Genomic DNA, 20,970 nt, shown 5'->3' with positions numbered 1-20,970 from the left:
AATGTTTGATATATTAAATGCCTCATATTCCTTAGTAATGTTTAATATATTAAATGCCTCAGTATGCCTTATTAATTCTTAGCAAATTAAACGCCTCATCTCATCAATACCTGAAACATTGAGTGCTTCATATAACTTCATTTATCACATGACTTCTCTTTCTAAATGCTCAGACATATTCAGAATGCAATAGCAAAATTATACTTTCCTTTTTAATACTTACCACGAAGGAATGTCTATTAAGTTCGAAGAAGAGTCGATGTTAAAACAGGCTTAACACGTATTGCCTCCACCTTTTCGATTTCTTATATTTACTTTCACTGGTGGACACTGTTCCCTCAGTTTGTGTCGATCCGTGTAAACGAAGCTATCCATCTGTACGCATTATAATGAGGAATCTAATAGTAAGTGTTTCGATTCCATAGAAAATCTATTAAACAAATGAAAAATTTTAAACATCAAAATTAAAATTATATCATTATATTTGAGGTCGCTGATTTACACGTTAATAAAAGATTAACTTTCCGAAGGTCATATTTGCAAATGGAGATACTAATATCAGATATTATACGATCGGAAGATGCCGTAATCATCTTGGAATTTTAATTGCGTCGTTCATTATCTTAATTATTCAAATTTTTTATTGCTAATTGATTCACTGGATTTAAATGTTTTCAAATTAGATCACAATCTTTCTGATTAGCCCCTGTTTGGGCGATGTGTCGCATCTTTTGCCAGAATATTCGACAACGACTACTACGACGCCCCCGCCACCTCCCAAGCCTTACAGCTTCGAGTATCAAGCGGGACGATATCCTGGACAAGTAGACAGAGTCCATCAGGAGCATGGAGACAGTGCCGGACACGTTCAAGGTAATCATGGAATATGCAATTAAAATCCTTCAAGATTCAATTATCCAACATTTTTTCAGGTTCTTACTCATTTATTGACCCGAAACATAAGGTGCGAACAGTACAGTACACCGCCGACAAAGCTGGATTTCATGCATACTTGATAAATTATGAAGACACGCTTGCTCAACCTGTCGATTCCGAAGCGGTAAAGCTTGGTAAAGAAAAACACTTTCGTCTTTATCAGAAGATAGCGGAAGCGAATACGCACGGTGTTCCACTTAATCTTCCCAAGGTAATTTAAGTGTTTAATCATGTATCTGTAATAGTTATATTTTAAAAGTATCCTCATATATATCATAGTAAAATTTAACGTATTACATGCCTCATATATCTTATTAATATTTTGTACATTAAATGCCTCATGTACTTCATTAATGTTTGACACATAAAATGCCTCATGTTCCATATTAATATATTGAATGCCTTGTATGCAAGGCATAAATATCTTACACACCACATCAACATTTGACAAGTTAAAGGCATCTTATGCCTTATTAATATTTAACACCTTAAGTGTTTTGTTATAGCTCATTAACATCAGTCTAATACAATTTTCATGTCTTATCCTTTATTTGTCCAATTACTCAGGTATATTACCCTTATACTTTGATGCATGTTTGTGCATTAAGTAAAGTTTTATATACATAGTACTGTTTGGAGATTTTCAGTACATGTCTTGAATAACAAATTTAATTCTGTGTATGTACTATATATAAACAGATTAACTTTTGATGTTTCTCAATTTAGGAGTTTGAGGAACAGCAAAATACTGTGTCAGACAGCGATACTGTGTCAGACAGACATGAATTATATGTATTCATCTAATTAGCTATAAATAAGTGTTCTCTATAATTAATTTGTAGCTTTCACTTAACGATTATATGTTGTTTTGCAGGATTCTGCAAGTGTACAAAGAGCAAAGGACAGGCATAGTCAGCTTTACCAAAAGATTGCAGAAGAACATAATGCAATTGCAGCTCAGAGAGAAGCAGAACGATTAGCCTATGAGGCCACTTCTGTTGTTAATGATGTTAATCTGGACCATGTCTATTGACCTAATTTCATTGTCTATATGTTAGAGAGTTGTATCTCAAATAAGTATTAAGAAATTAATGTAAACTATATTATCGCTATTTTAAATATTTGAATAAAGTTGAATTAATATTGAATATATACTTAAGTTTTTTTTGTGACTTTAATTTCTATAGAATTAAATCTTCATGAAGTATATTTTTTATTCAAATGGAAATTCATACATGTTACTTTTATTCAAATAATCATTTGTTTTTTCTGAAAGGAAAACATAAAGAAAAATATTTATTCAAAGACTTTTGTAAAGAAGAAGTATGCAGACTCTTGGAAGAAGTATGATGCATCAATTCAGAATTATAAAACAAGTAGATTCACGCAGCCACAATATAAGAATGCACAAATTCACTCGGTGTCGACACCTTTGATCTCATGACTAAAAGAACGCCATGTTGCTGGTTGTGCGCGGGCTCTAATTTGAAATGCACAAATACAAAAAAAAAAAAAGATATGCCTAATAACAATATTGTAAAAACACTAAGAAAGAATTTTACTAAATATTTTAAAAGAAAATAAAATTCTAGAGTAATATCTCACTTGATGGGAAGAAAGTTAGAACCATTGTAATTATTATTATTTTTAATTAAAATACAATTTTATCAAAATCACTAAGAATATAATTATTATATACAATAATTAATAAATACGTGTTTCCTACTTATTGTTACGTATCTATTACATTGCAACATTTTACATTTTATGTATTTGCTGTGTATCTGAAATGTAAAATGTGTGGGTTATAAAAGACGTTGGAAAAACATAATCTGATAATCATAACATTTACAAATGTGTATCCATCCTTGATCCATCATTCCTAATCTAGATACTGAATTCTTGTTTTTCTTTCTTAATTTGAGTTTATTGATGTATACCTAAAAATATTTAGGAATATTAATTAATTAATATAATGAATAAATAATAAGTTATATTAAATTAAAGACTAAACTAAAACTAAATGCGAAACAAATAAACGTAGGTTTTAATAAATCATGTTTCCGCTGAAAAAATGGAATAATAAATAATTATATGTCATTATAAATTTATAGGAAATAGGAATAGGAATAGGAACTAATAATAATTGTTGTAAATAATTGCATAATTCTAGTATGGAATTAATTGTAATAATCCAACATTTTATTGATTTAATAGAATTTTTTTGTATAATTATTAGTAAATCAGATGCTTTCATTGTGGAGTTTAAAAAGAAATACTTATTTAATGTTTGTTTCCATGAATGACAAATACTCTTAACCATAATAACTGCTACAATACATGCAGGTAACTGTGAATAATTCTGTGAATATCCTATGTCTTCAAAACCTATGATTTTATTTGTTGTTATATTATAAAATAAGCGTATTTTAAAAGACATTTCGTATATACAAAATATGCAGTATTTATGAAGTTCTGGCAAAGTGTCAATCTTAATTTTTAACATTTGAAATGCGTTTTCTTGTAATCCTGGATTTATATAACAATTTTGTGTAAATCTTTTTAGAGTTGCGCAGCTAGATAAACAAAATAATTTAGATTTATTTATTAACTCTTTATATACTTTAGGACTTGAAAAATATATAGATAAACAATATTGTTTGAATGAAGCGCTATCGTATCTTCTACCTTTTGCATCCTTTTGAAAGAGGCGTGCTTGTGCTTTTAAGTATTCAGATTTCTGTTTTGGAAAATATTTATCTAGTAACATATCTAATGTATTAATATCTTCTTTCTTCGCTTCCTTTGCTTGCTGTAATTGTAATTCCAAATTGGCTATTTTTCTCTTATATCCTCTTATCTGTTGATAAAGTTTTGTTTTTCGTGGAGAAAAAGAAGATAGTGACAAAGGTGTTTGTGTTGCTGCATCTGATACTTTTGCTATTGTTTTGTTTGTATGTATTACATCCAGGTTCCTTCCATTGAATGTAGATATATCCAATACAGTACTTTCTTTTTGTGTATTTTCATTATTTGAAGCGATTATGTAAAGCGTTTCTACATTTGAGTTACTTGAACTTGCTTCTTCATCTATAAGATAATATTTAATCATACATAATGTTATTCAAATGCTATGTGTGTTTTATGTGTATATACATAGTTTTATTTGAAAGTAACTCACCATTATTTCTCATAATATTACTTGGAACAGCATGTGGTTGCAATTTTGTTTTTTCATAATTTAAAAACATATCATTTGCAAAATGGAGTTTGCATACTCTATAATTATTATAAAGTTGTATGGGTGTCTTTGAAAATAAATCCTCTCTACCACACATTGATGCCCACAATTTTGACCTACAAACAATATTATTTTTATGTTTCTACATATTTAAAATCTTTGTTATATACCTACAATAATTAAATTTTCACATGTTGATCACATTAAATAAGAATGTAAGAAAATATTACTTGTACTGATTGTTTAACAACTGATTTTGAAACATGGTCCAACAATTAAATCGAACTTAATTATAATACAAAAATTATTTTAAAATTAGTCTAATATTTAAACACAGTTCATGCATTCTCCCTTAAAGGCCATAATAAATACAAGATAAGTAAATAATAAACTAACTTTTCTACATCTTTCGGGAATCTAAACAAAGTTTCTTTGATTCCCCGTTTTTCACTTGTTGCACTTTGACAGCCTTTTATACAACATCGATATCCACCTCTTTCACTCATTCTGCTCCACACTTTATATATTTATATATTAAAAAAATACGTGTCAAAAATAGCAAGCACATGTACTACGGCCACATGTAAACAACCACAATCACCATGTTGCTGGTTGTGCAGTTCAGTCATGCGCGAGAGACGAATATTAGGACACATATTGCTCTTTCAACTCATTCAGGCACTCTATATTTTTGTATTTCTATGGTAGTCGTAGTTATTTCTGTGCTCACTTCAGTGTATTCGAATTCATTTAAGACGGATACGTCGTGTAATCCCGCTTTATATTTTGTAGATAATCGGAAAAATGCCAAGAAAACGTAAATTATCAAATGTAAAAGAAAGGTGTCGTATTTGTCTCGTTGAACATGGTTGCATGAGTAATTTATTCGATGAATTTGTGCAATCAAAAGTAAATGACCTAAGTAAATGCACCTCTATCAATGTATGTTTACACTATTGTTTGAGCTTAAATATTTTAATTGTATGATTTTTTTACCATGTAACTGAGCAATTTTCTTTTTATAGATTAAGAACGAATATAATCTGCCAGATATTATTTGCCATACATGTCTTTATAAACTGGATATGTGGAATGAATTCAAAGAACAATTCATAAGAACAAATCAGCTGCTGTTGAGTCAATTAGAACTTGTAGAAACTTCAGATAATCAGGTAAGAATATAGCTGTTTCAGAAAGTAAAAAACAGAGATAATTGTTTCAGTAAAAAAATGTTTGCGATTATCTATGCATACATTATACTTGATAATCTTCTGTATTTTTTTGTTATAACATAAGTTCATAGCAAGAGTAAAGGTTGCGCTGTATTCTTATAAATTTAAAAATTCTAAATTTTAACTTAAAATAAAAAATGTAGAATAATTCTTAAGTAAATTTTATTTCAGAAAGGAAAAAAATACTATGTATTTTAGTTATAACCTAATAACAGTTTGTACTTCATTTCATATTTTTGTGTAGGACTCAGAACCTAAAAAAGTATGCGGTGATTTACAACAAAGTGGAGAAGATAGTCTTTCAGATGCATCAGATAAGGTATTCATATTAATAATAGCTTAGCTTCTTTTGTTAATAATGTAAATTGTTTAAATTTAAATATTTATTTCAGAAGAAATTAAAATCGGAGATACCACCATTGATTCCTTTGCAATTTACAAATAAAGATTGCGTGAATGACCAAATAATGCTTAATGATATGTACATATCTGAAGATGATGTTACATCCTCGAAAGATTCTTCACAGAGAGCTCATGACGATAAATATAAAAACGATGAAAAATACGAAAATAAAGATAACACAGAAATAAAATCATCACAGGCTTTAACCAAAGTTAAGTGCTTAATAGGAAGGCGTAGTAGAACAACCGAACAGAGGAAAGCATCAACTAAAAGATGGGTTGAAAGAAAAAAGGCTCTTTTGGCAGCAACAGGAGAAAGTGTTTCAGATACAGATTCTTTGACTTCAGATGATACACAATTGTCACCAGTGCAAAAAGCAAGAGCAAGAACAAATTTGGACAAAGAAACAGAAAAGCAAATAAGATTGACAAAGACATTAAAAAATTTAGAAATTGATATGTTAGATAAATATAATATGAGAAACAGTAAAGATGATTTCATGAGTGTAGATACTGATTCTGATACCCGTAGAACAAGATCTTTTAAAGACATAAATTCTGATATTTCATTAACTGAGAGTAAAAACACTTTCAGAAAAGATGAAGTAAAGAACGAGAAATTTTCTGTAGATTTGAAGGGAAAAGAGAACTCTCCTATATTACTGCTAGAAAATAGTAGAGTAAAATCGCCAAGAACAGAAGAAATAGAAATCACTGAAAATACATTTGCACCATGTTCAGTAAAATCACAATTAGAAATTGGAGACGCTACATACATTGTAACCTCCACATTAATGCTTGCAGAACCCCTTTATGTGAATAAAACAAATATGAATAATCTTCCAAAAGAAAATAAAAGTGGTAGTACTGAGCAAAATCTGCAAGAGAAAAATACTGATATTATTGATGCTGTACAGCTTCGTAGAATAAATCCAGTTCCGGCAGGTTCCAATGATAAAAAATACGTCGAAAGGTGTTTGAACATTGATGTAGAAGGAACAGAGATGGAAGCTTTAAAATGCATACAAATTGAGTTAGCGAACTTTGTTGAGAAGGAAATGAAGCATAGGTTGTTTGGAGAGAATAACAATGGTACAAAGAACAAGAAGTTACCAAATGTTTGTACAAGTTCATATCAGACTTTAGACCATCAATTGAAAAGTATAGTAGAAAAAGCTATAAAGAAAAATTTCGAGTCTTCCGTGATAAGAAGTTGTGGTACTGATCTTAATTCACATGCCCAGAACCTTGGAACTGATTCACCTACTTTTATACAGGAAGTAACAAATTCTAAGAAATACCAACCAAAAGTTGTGTTAAAACGTTTAGACCTGGCAAAAGAAAGTAAACAGAGAAATATTAACAACATACATGTTGCAATAAAACGCACGGTTAAAGGTAAACTTGGTGGGCCATTTAGTATGGTTTCACATAAACGACAAAGTGTACCCCCAGTTAGATACAATGATTACAATACATCTCCCTTGGACTCGGAATCAGATTTATCAGGAGAGACAGAAATATCCGAAACGTCCAGATCAGAGAATAGTCATAATATACAAAAATCACAAGAAGATGTAAAAAATGTTACTACAACAAAGCAACTAGAGGAACTTAAAGCTACAGATTCTGGCGTAATTTCTGAATCTGCAAAAACCGAACACAGGACAGAGCATCAAGAAAATGTATTTAAAATAAATTCACTTGGTGAAAAGCATATATGTGGTATATGTCAGCAATCCTTTGATAGCTATAATGATGCCGCAGTCCATATACGCGTTCATAAAACAGAAACTAATATTATACAACGACCTAATAAACATAAAATGATGCGATGTAAACGATGCCATGAAATAGTCGAAGCTAGGTTCGTAAAAGCTCATGTTTGTAAATCTACGAAACAACAAATTCATAAATGTTATGTGTGTAATTCTACATTCCGAACTGAAAAACTTTTGGTACGACATTTAGAAAATCATGATCAGTCTGAGTTTAATATAGAAAACATAACGAAAGGAGAATCTCAGAAGTTGAACCCATTGCAAAATTCTAAGTCAAATAAAAATCAAGTTTCAAAAACAGAAAATAATGTAATTATAAAATCGGATAATTCTAGAGTAGATTCTGACAAAATAGTAATAACTAAAACCTTAAAAGGAGATATTGGGTCAGAAACAGAAAGAGGGAAGAAAACATACACTTGTTTTGTATGCGATAAGATATTTACAGATGAAGAAATATTGAAAGATCATTTACAAAAGCATTGTGATGATATGAGCGAAGATGATCGCAGTCCTGGTAAAGAACAGTATCAATGTGCTATCTGCGGTGACTCCCTAGATTCTGAAGATGCTTTGGAAGCACACGTTGAAAAGCACTTGTTTGATGAGGAAGATGATAATCCTAACCTCATTAACATTTCTAATGAGAATGATAAATCTAAAGATGAAAATTATCACTGTTTACAGTGTTCAGAAACATTTAGTTCAGAAATGTTATTAGAAATGCACATGCAGGCTCATGAAGAAGAAGCTGCGATAGCAGAATGGGAAAAGCAAGGTATAAAAGCCTATGAGTTTCAGTGTGTGATATGCGATGAACTTCTTGAAACAGAAGAAGATCTAACAGAACATTTAAATATACATAATGGTAATGCCCATGTTTGTCAATTATGTGACAAACCATTCCCAAGTCTAGAAGATTTACAGAAACACGTTGCAACTCATTGATGTAATCATTTTACACGGATATTTAAAATTATACAGATCAAGTTAAATGCTAACTTGTATTTACTACTCCTTCACTTCATGTCTTGCATCTTTTCAGATTTAAATAATATCTTTAATGCAGCAAATGTAAATACCCATAATGTTATACATTAGTATGTAAAAGCAATCTCTAAGTGTATATACGGGCCATTATCATACTTACTTGATTTGCAAACATTGTACGGTTTTTTGATATCTGCATATCTAGAAGTAATTTGTAAGCAATAAACATAAAGATATGTAAAATGAACATAGGGATTTCTGTTATGATAATAATTATGTTATCGTATAATTTTTTTAACAATTTATAAAGAACTCGTTCTGTGTGTACATATACTGATAATTTAATACTTCATATGTATATATGAGTATATTAAGTTGATGTATATAATAGTTACTAAAACACTGTTTCTTTGATGAATATGAACTGTTTACGTACGAAATACAGTTTTGTCTTGAAGAAGTACGAGTTGTGATATAAAATCTACGTAATATGTTTAAGAAAACATACTAGAGAATAGGACTGATAAAATTAAACATTTGTGTATAAATTAAACATGTTTTGTTTTCTGGAATTTAACATGTATATTAATCAATATGCAAATATAATATGTTTTTTATACGGCACAATATTGTATATAAATTGTTCCTTTTAACAACTTCGTTGACATGATTAGGTAATTTATATTTATTTCACAATTAAACAAATTGGTTTTTTTTTCTTGTAAATATAATCAGCGTTTCAAAAAAGTCAACACCTGACATTCATTATTTATAGTCTCTAATATTTCGTACATATTCTATTTATTAAGTTATACATAATAAATTTTATACACAAACTAGAATCTATTTAACAACATTATTGGAATCGTGAACACTCTTTACAGAAAATAATTTGGAGGACTAATGATGTAAACAATTACAAAAATCAGTCGCTGGCTGAATTGTAAATGTTATTATATATATAATCTACTATATTTACATAAATACTGTGTATAGTGACACGTGTTTGTTTATTCGTGAAGAATAACTAGCAATTTTATCACTATATATATATATATATATATTATATATATCATTGAAAATTTGACTATGTACGTATACAAGTCAAGTTTTCTGAGCGCCTCGCGAAAACAAAATATATTTTGTATAAACATCTTTGTTAAAGCTGACTCTAACCGTGTTCGAATTTATTTCATTGTATGTAAAACTATATAAATGCTTCCCTTTCGAACCACTTTTTAAATCTACACAGTCCGTTTGGTTTCACAATTATTTCACAACACTGTTGTCTATTACTAACTTAAGGATGTTTCTATACTAAAGGCATTTTCAAAGCATGTATAATTTTGTGAAGATACATTGGGGTGCAATGTAGGGAGTGAAAGCCATCACCACTTTTTTTCTATCTTGGAAAATCTCCAATTTCTAGATTTCTAAATTTCCAAACTCGCAGTTGTATAAATTTCTAAATTTCCACATTTCTATTCTTTAGAGACAATCTAACGTGAGCGAGTGGTGAGACATTCGTCCCCCTACACTTCCCCTTAATTAAGAAACGCCTAAGTTGCACAAGACTGTACATCGACTGATGGTTAACAAAAAGAAAAGAAAAACATTTTACCATATTTCAGTACATCATTTTGCACTTTCATATCCATTCCTTAGGTCGTGTTGTCTGTTAGCAAAAGAGTAATGGTTATATGAAATATCCTTGACATTACATATCTAATTTTCATATAAAATTTTGTTTCATTAACAAAGATACTATGATTTTCCACTCGTAAACTATAACTGAAACATTGCTTCAATGTAAAAAATTATGTACAAAAAAGTACAATAATAATCAATGACGCAGGCTTTTTTTTCTTGTTATAATTTAGCATAAAACAAGATACAACTTTGATTAGAATTTGTAACCTTTAAAAACTTCATTTCTTATAAATAATTCTCATTGCTTTATAATCAACGTTATAGCCGTGATGCTTAATTTATTCGATTAGAAACGGAAAAAGAATTTGACAATTTTGGGTCCCAAATTTGTTTCGCTTTTGAACTTCATAAAATCTCAACTTCATTGAACAATTGCAACTTTACATATTCGTTATGTTCTTATATCTATTATATACAACGATACCATTCTTGAAAGAACAGGTTTACAATAGTATCATTTGAATAACAATAAATTAAGTATACCTTTCTCTCTCTCTCTCTCGCTCTCGTCCAATAATTTTGTTTATAGCAACAATGGTAATAATAATGAGTCGAAGAAACGTATGATTGTACATTATTCCATTAACTTAATATACTCGTGTGTTATCCATCTTATTGTTTAGCACTATATATATTTTGATGGATACAGAGAACCCTAGCTATCTACGTAAACCATTACCCGTAAGAGTAAAAGTTTCTTCTCTGAGGAGTTTCCTTTCAACGCTACCAACATAATAATAATTTCATTTCTGTAATATCGAATTGGAATGAAAATAATTATCAGAGCTCTACTATAGAATGAAACGTAACTTGACAGATGGATCCAGTGGCTAACCTAACTCTATGGATCAAATTATTTTTTATGGGACTGTGAATAAATTACTTTTACAAAGTCTCATTTTGTTGAATCTTGTACATGAAGTAATTTTGAAGGACTAACCAAACATAAATGATAGTTGCGATGACTTGAGTAGATGCTCTTAGAATTGATCTTCGTGTGACAATATTAATGATTTACACTTCATCTTGTAGATTTAGAATATTAGTTACTCGTAACATCGAACTGTTTATCTCGTTATTTCTGTTTATTTTTAGCGATCATCGTATATCACACAAAATGAATGATCTCTAATAAATATAGAGTCTCGTGTAACTCTCTTATCTAACAACATTTACAAATTCCAATGAAGGCGCTATTTCATAGAGAAATAAACAACAAAATAAGAATTTTGTTTTTCATCATTTTTTCCTTTCTTTTTCTGTTACGCGATACGTATTAAGTAACTAACAGTGTTTATGAAATTTGGCTTCACGATGATTTACTCAGACACTAGGTCTACGTAATTCGCGGGATAGAGACCCACTATACCATCTTTTCGTCCTTTACACCATCCTTGCTCATCTTCGTCTTCTAATTTCTCGAACATGTCACCTGTGAAACGTATAACTTTCATTATTATTTTTTGACAATAAAAATATAATATACCACTTATGATATACCAAATTGAAGATTAAAGTTTAATAAAACAGACTACATAAACAGTTTGTTAAAATTCTCAAGACAAAATGGCTGACTGTCGGCTTCAAGAAGAGCAGTGAACAAGATTTATGTTATTAGATCAGTCAACGTTTGAAACAGTTTGACATAAAAGTACCGGCAGAATGCACTTATGTCACATCAGTTTGAATCACCTCGATAAAAAGAATCGAATAAGTGTTGTTAAAATAAGATGAAACGAGTGAACAGAGATAAATGTTAGTGCAAGTGATCGTGCACTTCTGATCCTTTTTTCTCCATACCTTGTTTAAAGCTAAGCTCGTCTGCTTCGGCTCCCTTATAGTCATACAACGCACGCACAAGAACTCCAGGTTCTCCATTATCGACCAACGGTTCACCACCATCTTCATCCCATTCCTCTTCAAATGGATTTGATTCTTGCTTTACGTTTGTACCGTTACTAAGAAAAACAAGATACCTCAGATGTAACACTTTTAACTACGAACAATCTGTAGGCAGCTTTTGAAATTGCTCACACAGGCGTGAAAAGTAATCAGGGTGAATCTTAGCTTCGCCAATTAACACATCGCTGCGCTAATTATTTGGTTAATTAAAGCTTCGACCGGCCTCAAACCCGATAGATTCTATCTTGAAAAATACTCACGTAATCGTGGAAGTCCTGTTCACCGAATTACCATCGTGATTATTCTTCTCGGAAGAATGTTTGCTGGAACTGATCGTGTCCGTTTTATTATCTCCGTGACCGCTGTCCGTTGATATTACCCTGGATGTTGGTTTCGATTTTGATTTATTGTTAACAGGTGGGAACTCCTAAATTAATAAAAAGGAACAGTTAATTCAATTCTATTTCCGGAAGTTTTAAACTTATTCTATTTGATGCTTCAGACGATATTTCAATATGAAAATCATGCGTGCAAGTACGTATGACTGATTTCTTATTTACACTTGTATCATGATAAGCTGATATGTACAGTGTTGTGCAATTTAGACGTATTTCGATTAAGTCTAGGGGGAAGAGATACTTCACCAAGTGCCTTATCTATGAGGCCAGGAAGTCCAAGGTGAGAATCCTTCAGAACCTTAGGTTCTCTCCAGGTTCTTCAAAACCTTTTCTCATCTCAAGATTAAAAGCAAATGGTGGCATATTCTTCACCCCAACTTGCCCCTTAGCCACTCAGTCTATATTGCACTTGAATTTCTGGGTCGTCAGTGACCCACAAAGGCACGAAACGTGTTAAGATCTCTTAAATGAATCGTTTCGATCAATGAACAAGTGTGATGACTGACGATGAAACGAAAACTAACATTTTCAGACTCGGCTGTGTAATATTACACGTTGCAGAGAGGCGACGATATGTGCACCTGTTACCCTGAGACTGAACATGTTAATTAAGGTGTTATCGGTCTTGAAAATGTTGATTATACATTGCGTGAAATGTAATGATAATATAAACAATCAAACGAACTTAGAGCGATGCAGTTTCTTTTCAAAACAGTGCTTCTGATAATGTTAACAATCCTTTCAAATTCTTTCTATAAACTACAGGGTGTATCAAAACAGACGTACAATGCAAAAAGATATATTCATTGGTATAATATATACTATCCATATAAATATAATATATATTATACTATAGTATAATATATGTGTGTAGCAATTGTAAATTGTAATGTAGTAATACTACAGGGTGTTTCAAAACATACGTACAATGCAAAAATGATATACTCATTGGTATAATATATATTATACATGTAATTATACATGTAATTATACATGTAATTATACATGTAATTATAATATATATTATACATATAACTATAATATATATTATACATTATTATAATATAAATTAATTGTTGTAAATTTATATTCACGGCGTGATTCTTTCTCTAGTCGCATTGTAAAAGTGGTGATTTGTGAATGGACCCTGTACACATAGTTCTTGTAAATAAACATTTGTATGAAGTAGGTATTACAGAGTCAGAGGTTTCCCGTGCAAGAAGAAGCGCATAGCCGGTTACGGTTAATTCAGTGAAGTTAGACGAGCCAGAAGCTGAAAAAGGAAACCCATCCTCGATGACCTCGTCCTGCCCGTCCGTTATGACACTATGTTCACGGTTCTCGAGTAGGATACATTAAAAGAAGCTTGCATTGTCCTCATTCATGGCGTGAGTTCATGGCATAAGCGAACTGATGGTGTAAAACATAACAAAACTTTACATGCAGGTCCTCGCCGACCGGGCGTTGATTGATGAGCGTGATGGAGCCAGCCGGAAGTGCCTCCTTCGACTTCGAGCCCTTGGTGATCTCACGGAATTCCTCTGTGTAGTCCTGCATAATAGCAATGCCCAAAAAACAATCACATGCATGCATTCCGGGAGATTTGTTCTATCTTAATGGGGGGTCGTTTGAAATTTTCAAAATACAAAGCTTCTGAGGGGGTCAGAAGGATCACACGTCGAATGAACGCGATATCGCATGCTCGAAATCCGATCACGCGATATCGCGGTGGAAATCGTTTGATCAGCTACTCGCTTTGGACGCTTTAACGTTTAAAAATCTCAAGCGACAATTAAGGGCAAAATAAAGTTATCTTTGGTCTCTGAATTGTAAAATAATTAAAAAGATTGCAGAATATGAAGACATATAAGATGGCTAACGGACAATATTAATACAGTTATAAAAAGGAAGGAACAACTCTACGTCTATGTTTTCTAACATCAGATATCCAACCATGAGCAAGGGTTTACATGCGATAAGAAGAATTTGCAATGCGAACGTTGATACTTCATTATCTTACCTCGAACTGCGGCCAGTTCATGGCCATATTTACACCGTGGTTGTTAGACCACCATTTCAAGTCTTTTTCGTGGTCCGCGTTGTTTATTGTGTGGTAGAATTCTTCGTATATTTGCGGGAGTCTGAAAACGAAAATCTTAATTGAATATCGAGCTTGGGTGTACATTTGGCTACTACATAGATTAATTTTAGCTTCGTTCAAATTTTCAAATTCTAAAACCTACTATTTTATAAAATTCCAATTTAAAGAATTCCAAATTTAATCCTTGAATTTTTTTCCTGTACTTCCCCAAATCTAACAAAATGTATAATTACACTGGATCCTGCGATATATTAAGGCATTTGTGGATGCCGAAGAGGACTTCTTTGAAGAACTGAAGTCGCTGCGCCTCCATTTCTTGGCACTTTTCGAACACCTGTGTCATGTCCTCCATATACTTAGGGTTGTACTGATTAATTTCCTGAAGAGCAGCTTCATACTTTTCTTTCGCTTTCTGCACCTCTTCCTTCGTCTTCTGCACCCTGTCTTGCATCTTCTTCACCTGCCAATTGAAACGAGAAAACAAGGATGATTTCGAGGTTACATCACGGTCAGCGACGGCTACAAACAAGGGTAAAGATCTTGGTACAAACCCGCGTTTGCAAGCTGGTTGAGAAATAAAAGAAACGTTGTTTTTTAATTTTGATGCATATTGTCTACGTGTCGAAACGTGTTCTGAATACAACTTTCATTCGTAAATTATGACAATACCCAATTCTTTACCCTCAAGCGTATAGAGCAGCGTTGGGCATTAAGAATCACGATTGATGAAATTAGTCAAATTTTATAAATAAAATTCGTAAAGTGCTTATAGAAGCTTAATAATTGGGAAAATGAATACAAGACAGTAAATAGGTAGATTTATTATTATTATTTGGTATAAAAGCGATTGAAGATTGAAAAAGTTCAAATGAATTGTTTGTGCCACTGCACTTTGAGGCTGACCATTAGGCATTTTGTACTAAGGATTTCAGTAAGATGTTTATACAGTCGTTTTTATTAAACTTTAAGCTTTAATTTGATATATGATAAGTGCCATTTTGAGGCATATTTATGCCAGCAAATCATATTAGACTGATAAGGTCACTTTTCGCTGTAAATGATCTTTGAGGCCGACAACCGATCATCTTACGTTAATAATTTTAACGAAGCGATTATATACACTTTTTTGTCACAATTGAAGCTTTAAACTGAGATAATACAATTGTTGTTTTGTAATACATTTATCTCATGAAATCATTAAGATTTTATATACAACAACGTAATATTGTAATTGTTAATTATAATTTTTATCATCAAATGTTCCAACTGCCCAACACTGCGTTAGAGGAATATCTTCGAAAAAGCAAGTCTAACCTTTAAATTAAATAAATAATAAACAAAATGAAGCTACACGTGCGACAGTATGTATAATAAAATAAGTAAATTGTTGTTTGTTGTCTGTACAGTGTTTTGTGACTTTCTTCATAGATATGTGTATATGATTCTAAAAAATTCATAAAAAATAAATTTAGTACAGTCTCGTTAAATAAAAATGAAAAACAGCATGTGTCGATAGCCCTATAATAATTATTACAAGATGTAAGCAACTGGGTAATATAGCATTACTTATAATTCTATATCAGCAACTACAATTGTAATTCTAATTCTGTAACATACAAACTTTCTTGGTGCATACGTGGAAAAGAATGTCGTACAAGTGTTAGAAATGCTAATTGTACCGTAGAGAGCTGTGCACAATGCCCTTGAATATTTATCGCTTTCTAACACATAATTACAAAAGCCTTAAAAACGTTGCATTGCTATTAGTTGGTATGTACAACTTGTCATGCACAATGATGAGTCAATGATATTCTGTCATTTTGTTTTCTTACCTCATAGCAATCCTCGAAGGCATTCTTTACAATTCTTTACGGCATAAAATGTGTTTGTGTGTGGTTTCTCTTGCACAACAATAATACAAAACAATAAGAAGCTTGAACAAATAATACCAAATTTCATTTTGCATGGTACTATTTAATTTTAAGGGATATTCGTGCAGATCTACTGACAAATGCGACTTTAAGTAATTACAGCAAGTATTTAACGAAGCGTTGTAAATTGTTATATTTAGGCTACAACATATTTAATAAATAAGGAGATATTGTTCAAAAAAATGAGAGAATCACGTCGTTATATCGTTTAATAAGCTTTGAGTATTATTTATGACGATTATAAGTTTACTTGTAATAGCCTCATGCGCTGTAGTCTTACATACGATAGCCTCAGAGGCGGTAATTTTACATACGATGGCCTCACAACGTTGCAATCTTACATACGATGGCCTCAGAAAGTTGCAGTCTTACATACGATAGCCTCAGAGGCGATAATTTTACATACGATGGCCTCACAACGCTGCAGTCTTACATACGATGGCCTCAGAAAGTTGTAGTCTTACATACGATAGCCTCAGAGGCGATAATTTTACATACGATGGCCTCACAACGCTGCAGTCTTACATACGATGGCCTCAGAAAGTTGCAGTCTTACATACGATAGCCTCAGAGGCGATAATTTTACATACGATGGCCTCACAACGTTGCAGTCTTACACACGATGGCCTTATAACGCTGTAGTCTTACATACGACGGCCTCATACGCTGTAATCTTACATGCGATCGCCTCATAACGGTGTAGTCTTACATACGATGGCTTCATACGCTGTAATATTACATACGATGGCTTCACGCGTTGTAGGCTTACGCGTAATGGCCGCGTACGTTACTGACTCACGCGTAATGGCGTCACGCGAGAGAGTTTTATCGTACATAAAAATGAAGAAAACAGAGCGTTGCGTGATATTTATAATCAATGAGATTCTCTAACTCTTTTGAACAGATTGAAATGAGTTTTGTGCTGCGATAATCTACGTGAGGAAAGCTTTGAAACAGAGAGTTCGCTTACCAGCAGTGCTTTCTGTAACGAAAGACAAGAAAGAACGTTAATCGATAAACATGCCGCATGCAATATTATTATACATACAAGCTGAACGTCTCCTATTTTAGATTTCGCAAAGGTTTTTCGTAATCTCAGGCCCCATGCACGACATCCACAAACTGTCATCTAAAAATGTCGTTAGCCTTCTTTCGTACAACATTTCTATTATATCGATTGTTCAAAACAGGTTTCGAATATTTTTATTTAGAAAAAAAATACGAGAATTTATCGACGAAAAAATTTATCAAGTTACATTTCTTTGTAATAATTTTGATTGGACATTATACAAATCATAAAGATTTTCAGTTAATAATATAAATTTCTTTTCTTTACAAATAATTTAGCATAATTTTTAGTCAGTTTTTAACATCTCTGTGCACTGAGGCTTTCCATTTTTTGCAAATAATAGAGAAGCTTCAAATAGAGACCTCATTCGAAGACCCAAGTAGTGCAGAATGTTTGAGGCCTCCAGACCGTAAAAGCTCCAAAACTCTGATTTTAGTATTCGGTATAATCGAACAGTTATCTACAAATCATGACCGAAACGTGCAAGGTAGAAAAGTATGGATCATTCACGAAGAATCTGTAAAGCATTTCGTGACATTTAGAAGTACGTATATACTGATAAATATGGAGGACATGTTACAACAAGACATGCAAATTTTCCGATAAAGAATAAAACACGAGAATTTTTGTAACATACGTTTTCGGAGCCTCGGGCCATCTGAAAATAATACTTGCTAAAGAACAACTGTATCTACTTGTATTGAGCCGCGAATGCGTGATCGAGATGCATACTACTACTGTAAGTACAACACACGTGTACATGTTACATCATTTATGTATGCGTGTGTGCGTTATGTCTTGTCAAGGATATGTCGCATTAAAAACAATTTAGTCGTAGTAATTTAATTCGTTACGGTACAATAATTGTACGCATTGCTCAAAACAATTGAGAAAAGTTCGAGAAATGCAATAAGAAACTCGTGAAATTACGTGTAATAAAATATAGTAGATTTTCGTTATATTGCCATGAACGAAGAATAAAACAGAGCAAGTTTATTAACGTTTCAAAGGTTATAGGATTTCAAAGTTCTAAGACAAAAAGGTTTCGAAGTTTTTAAGTTGCAAGGATCACAAGGATTCAACGTTTTCAAGGCCTCATGGCTTCAAGGACGCAAGGGTTTCAAGGCCTCATGGCTTTAAGGATTCAAGGTTTTCAAGGCTTCATGGCTTCAAGTATTCAAGGTTTTCAAAGCTTCATGACTTCAAGGACTCAGGGTTTTCAAGGCCTCATGGCTTCAAGGTTCTAAGGTTTCCAAACACTGAAAGTTCCAAAGTTTTAATGTTTCTGTATTAAAAGTTTTCAGGGCGTCAATATTGTAAAATTCCAAATTTTTTTAGGTCTCAAGGTTTCAAGATTTCAAGCCTTTTTAAGCCTTAAGATTTCAATATTCCAAGTTTCTTTACGCCTCAAGGCTTCAAAATTGCAAGGTTTTCTGAACCTCACAGCTAAAAAATCTGAGGTTTTCAAGGCTTCAAGGTTCCTAAGTTCGAAGTTCTAAGGTATCACGGTTTTAAGGCTAAGATTTCCGAGGCCTCAAAGTTGCAAAATTCCAATGTTACAAAATTCGAAAGTTTTCAAAGCCTTAAGATTCCAAAATTTCCTAGGTCTTAAGATTTCAAGATTCCAAGCTTTCATGACCTCAAGGTTTTATGATTCCAAGTTTCTTTGGGCTTCAAGGTTTCGATATTGCAAGTTTTACTAGGCATCACAGTTAAAAAATATTAGAGCTTTTAAAGCCTTAAAGTTCTTAGTTCCAAAGTCCTAAGAATGGTTCTAAGCCTCATATAGTTTTAAGGCCTCAAGTTTAAAAAATTTTAAGATTTCCAACGCATCGAGATTGTATAATTTTAATGTTTTAAAGTCTTGGAGTTTTAATACCTCAAAATCATAAATCGATGAAGCCTCACAATCAATAACCTAATTTTGTAGTTGTCAAACTTGAGTTTGAACGAGGACTTAATTATCGACAATCTTCATAAATGTTCAGCTTAGTTTATCGTGAATGAGAGCAGACATGCTTTTAAAACTTTCTCATTGGCAATATATAGCGTGGCAATATAATAAGCTGTAAACTAAAACTAATAATGAAATAATTCTATATAGGCAGTTTAGTAGGATTTTGTTATACTGTGCCACCTAACAATTTTCATTAGAATATGAGGCATTATGAGGCATTAAATAATAGTATATCTTGACGATTTAAACATTTTCTTTCGACGCATTCGATTGAAAGAAGATCTCTAATTATTTTGAGCAGCGCGTCGAATCAATTTTAAACGAGCAGATTCACTTTCAATTGGATCTGCGATTCGAAACGATGTCCCTTCGGTGCACAGCTTTTAAAAGCGAACACGAACAAATGACAAATACAATGTGACTCGAATACGTAACGCGACGATTGCGCTAATCGTCGATAAACGTATGAACGAGAATGACGTAACCCGTCAATAGCTATGATCAATGTTAATCGCGGACATTCGTTTTTTTTTACCTGGTCTGGCGAAAGTGAAGTATCAGCAGAAGCATTCCTTTCCACGTTCGCCGCGGTTCGTTCTGTTTTACAGCTGTTGTGATACTCTGATTTTGCTTTCTCGACTTTTTGCAAAAGCTTCGCCCATGGTTTCTGCGCTTTCTTGAACGCGTCCTCCATTTCTTTGCGTTCCTTTAGGGTCATCATCGACTGAAACAAAGATGCGTTTCAGATCAATACATATTCAACGCTCTGAGTCGTTCTTTACATAAAAACCTCAGTTCTCAAAGAATATTGATGAGGCTTGATGTTTTGATGACACGCATCATTATATAGCATTTATCAATTTAAATCTTAAGGCTAACTGAAAATAACTATGATACGAGATATGAAAAATTTTTTTAATACGCCATTGAAAATTCTAAACTATTACTCGATTCAATGACGCAACAGCCATTTTATATTGAGAATATCAATTAAATGTTCACGCAGTTCCTTTTTTGAAATTTCAAGCTTTAATTTGATATGCTATAAGTATCATTCAGTGGTATTAAATCATTTCAAACACTACAATTTAATAGAGCACATATTACTGTTTACAATAATTAATCCATTCCTCCTTGAGGCCGATGATTAGCCATTTTGCATACAAAATTTTAGCAAAACTTTTACATAGGCTTTTTCGTTAAGCTTTGGGCTTTACAATGACATATCACAAGGGCTATTTTAAAATGGTTTTCTGTCATGAATCTGTCCGATACTTTTTATTTCGAAAATCATCTCTGTTTACCCTATTTGTTATAAAT

The 20,970-nt window shown here is 32.2% G+C and overlaps 4 protein-coding genes across 12 annotated transcripts in view; 2 read left to right on the top strand and 2 right to left on the bottom strand.

The window, feature by feature from the left end:
* Positions 1-278: 278 nt before the first annotated feature.
* Positions 279-2,088, top strand: LOC100883351 (Cuticular protein 57A). The gene is made up of 4 exons (XM_012298489.2): positions 279-404; positions 684-873; positions 933-1,147; positions 1,811-2,088. The coding sequence occupies exons 1-4, from the start codon at positions 390-392 to the stop codon at positions 1,967-1,969; spliced, it is 579 nt and encodes a 192-aa protein (XP_012153879.1). The 5' UTR covers positions 279-389; the 3' UTR covers positions 1,970-2,088.
* A 549-nt stretch (positions 2,089-2,637) lies between these two features.
* Positions 2,638-4,712, bottom strand: LOC100883238 (uncharacterized). Of its 3 annotated transcripts, none has more exons than XM_012298478.2 (4): positions 4,574-4,712; positions 4,118-4,293; positions 3,625-4,026; positions 2,638-2,876 (listed from the first exon to the last, which is right to left on the bottom strand). In XM_012298478.2, the coding sequence occupies exons 1-4, from the start codon at positions 4,681-4,683 to the stop codon at positions 2,863-2,865; spliced, it is 702 nt and encodes a 233-aa protein (XP_012153868.2). In that variant the 5' UTR covers positions 4,684-4,712; the 3' UTR covers positions 2,638-2,862. The 3 variants fall into 3 exon arrangements, with proteins under 3 accessions (XP_012153868.2, XP_076389182.1, XP_012153867.2); XM_012298477.2 differs by lacking the exon at positions 2,638-2,876 and adding an exon at positions 3,315-3,512; XM_076533067.1 differs by lacking the exon at positions 2,638-2,876 and having other exon boundaries at positions 2,959-4,026.
* A 269-nt stretch (positions 4,713-4,981) lies between these two features.
* LOC100877465 (uncharacterized) lies at positions 4,982-10,195 on the top strand. Of its 2 annotated transcripts, none has more exons than XM_012298480.2 (4): positions 4,982-5,119; positions 5,203-5,349; positions 5,654-5,728; positions 5,805-10,195. In XM_012298480.2, exons 1-4 carry the CDS (start codon positions 4,982-4,984, stop codon positions 8,538-8,540), a joined length of 3,096 nt encoding a protein of 1,031 aa, XP_012153870.1. In that variant the 3' UTR covers positions 8,541-10,195. The 2 variants fall into 2 exon arrangements, with proteins under 2 accessions (XP_012153870.1, XP_003700272.1); XM_003700224.3 differs by having other exon boundaries at positions 5,802-10,195.
* A 342-nt stretch (positions 10,196-10,537) lies between these two features.
* The window catches only part of Synd (protein kinase C and casein kinase substrate in neurons protein Synd), a 56,396-nt gene continuing 45,963 nt past the window's right edge, over positions 10,538-20,970 (bottom strand). For 2 of the 6 annotated variants that reach the window (XM_012298481.2, XM_012298482.2), the window contains exons 3-10: positions 20,186-20,374; positions 17,673-17,753; positions 14,927-15,153; positions 14,613-14,733; positions 14,033-14,143; positions 12,455-12,621; positions 12,093-12,250; positions 10,538-11,724 (exon numbers count right to left, since the gene is read on the bottom strand). In XM_012298481.2, coding sequence (XP_012153871.1) covers positions 11,612-11,724; positions 12,093-12,250; positions 12,455-12,621; positions 14,033-14,143; positions 14,613-14,733; positions 14,927-15,153; positions 17,673-17,753; positions 20,186-20,374 — 1,167 coding nt within the window. In that variant the 3' untranslated portion in view covers positions 10,538-11,611. Of the gene's footprint in view, positions 11,725-12,092; positions 12,251-12,454; positions 12,622-14,032; positions 14,144-14,612; positions 14,734-14,926; positions 15,154-17,594; positions 17,607-17,672; positions 17,754-18,330; positions 18,352-20,185; positions 20,375-20,970 lie in introns of all 6 variants that reach the window. The other 4 variants (XM_076533062.1, XM_076533063.1, XM_012298484.2 and 1 more) reach the window with 4 other exon arrangements.

Source organism: Megachile rotundata, chromosome 6, assembly GCF_050947335.1.
Source record: "Megachile rotundata isolate GNS110a chromosome 6, iyMegRotu1, whole genome shotgun sequence".
NCBI lineage: Eukaryota > Metazoa > Arthropoda > Insecta > Hymenoptera > Megachilidae > Megachile > Megachile rotundata.
Note: the sequence above shows the minus strand (reverse complement) of the source record. Positions and strands in the feature narration are given on the sequence as shown.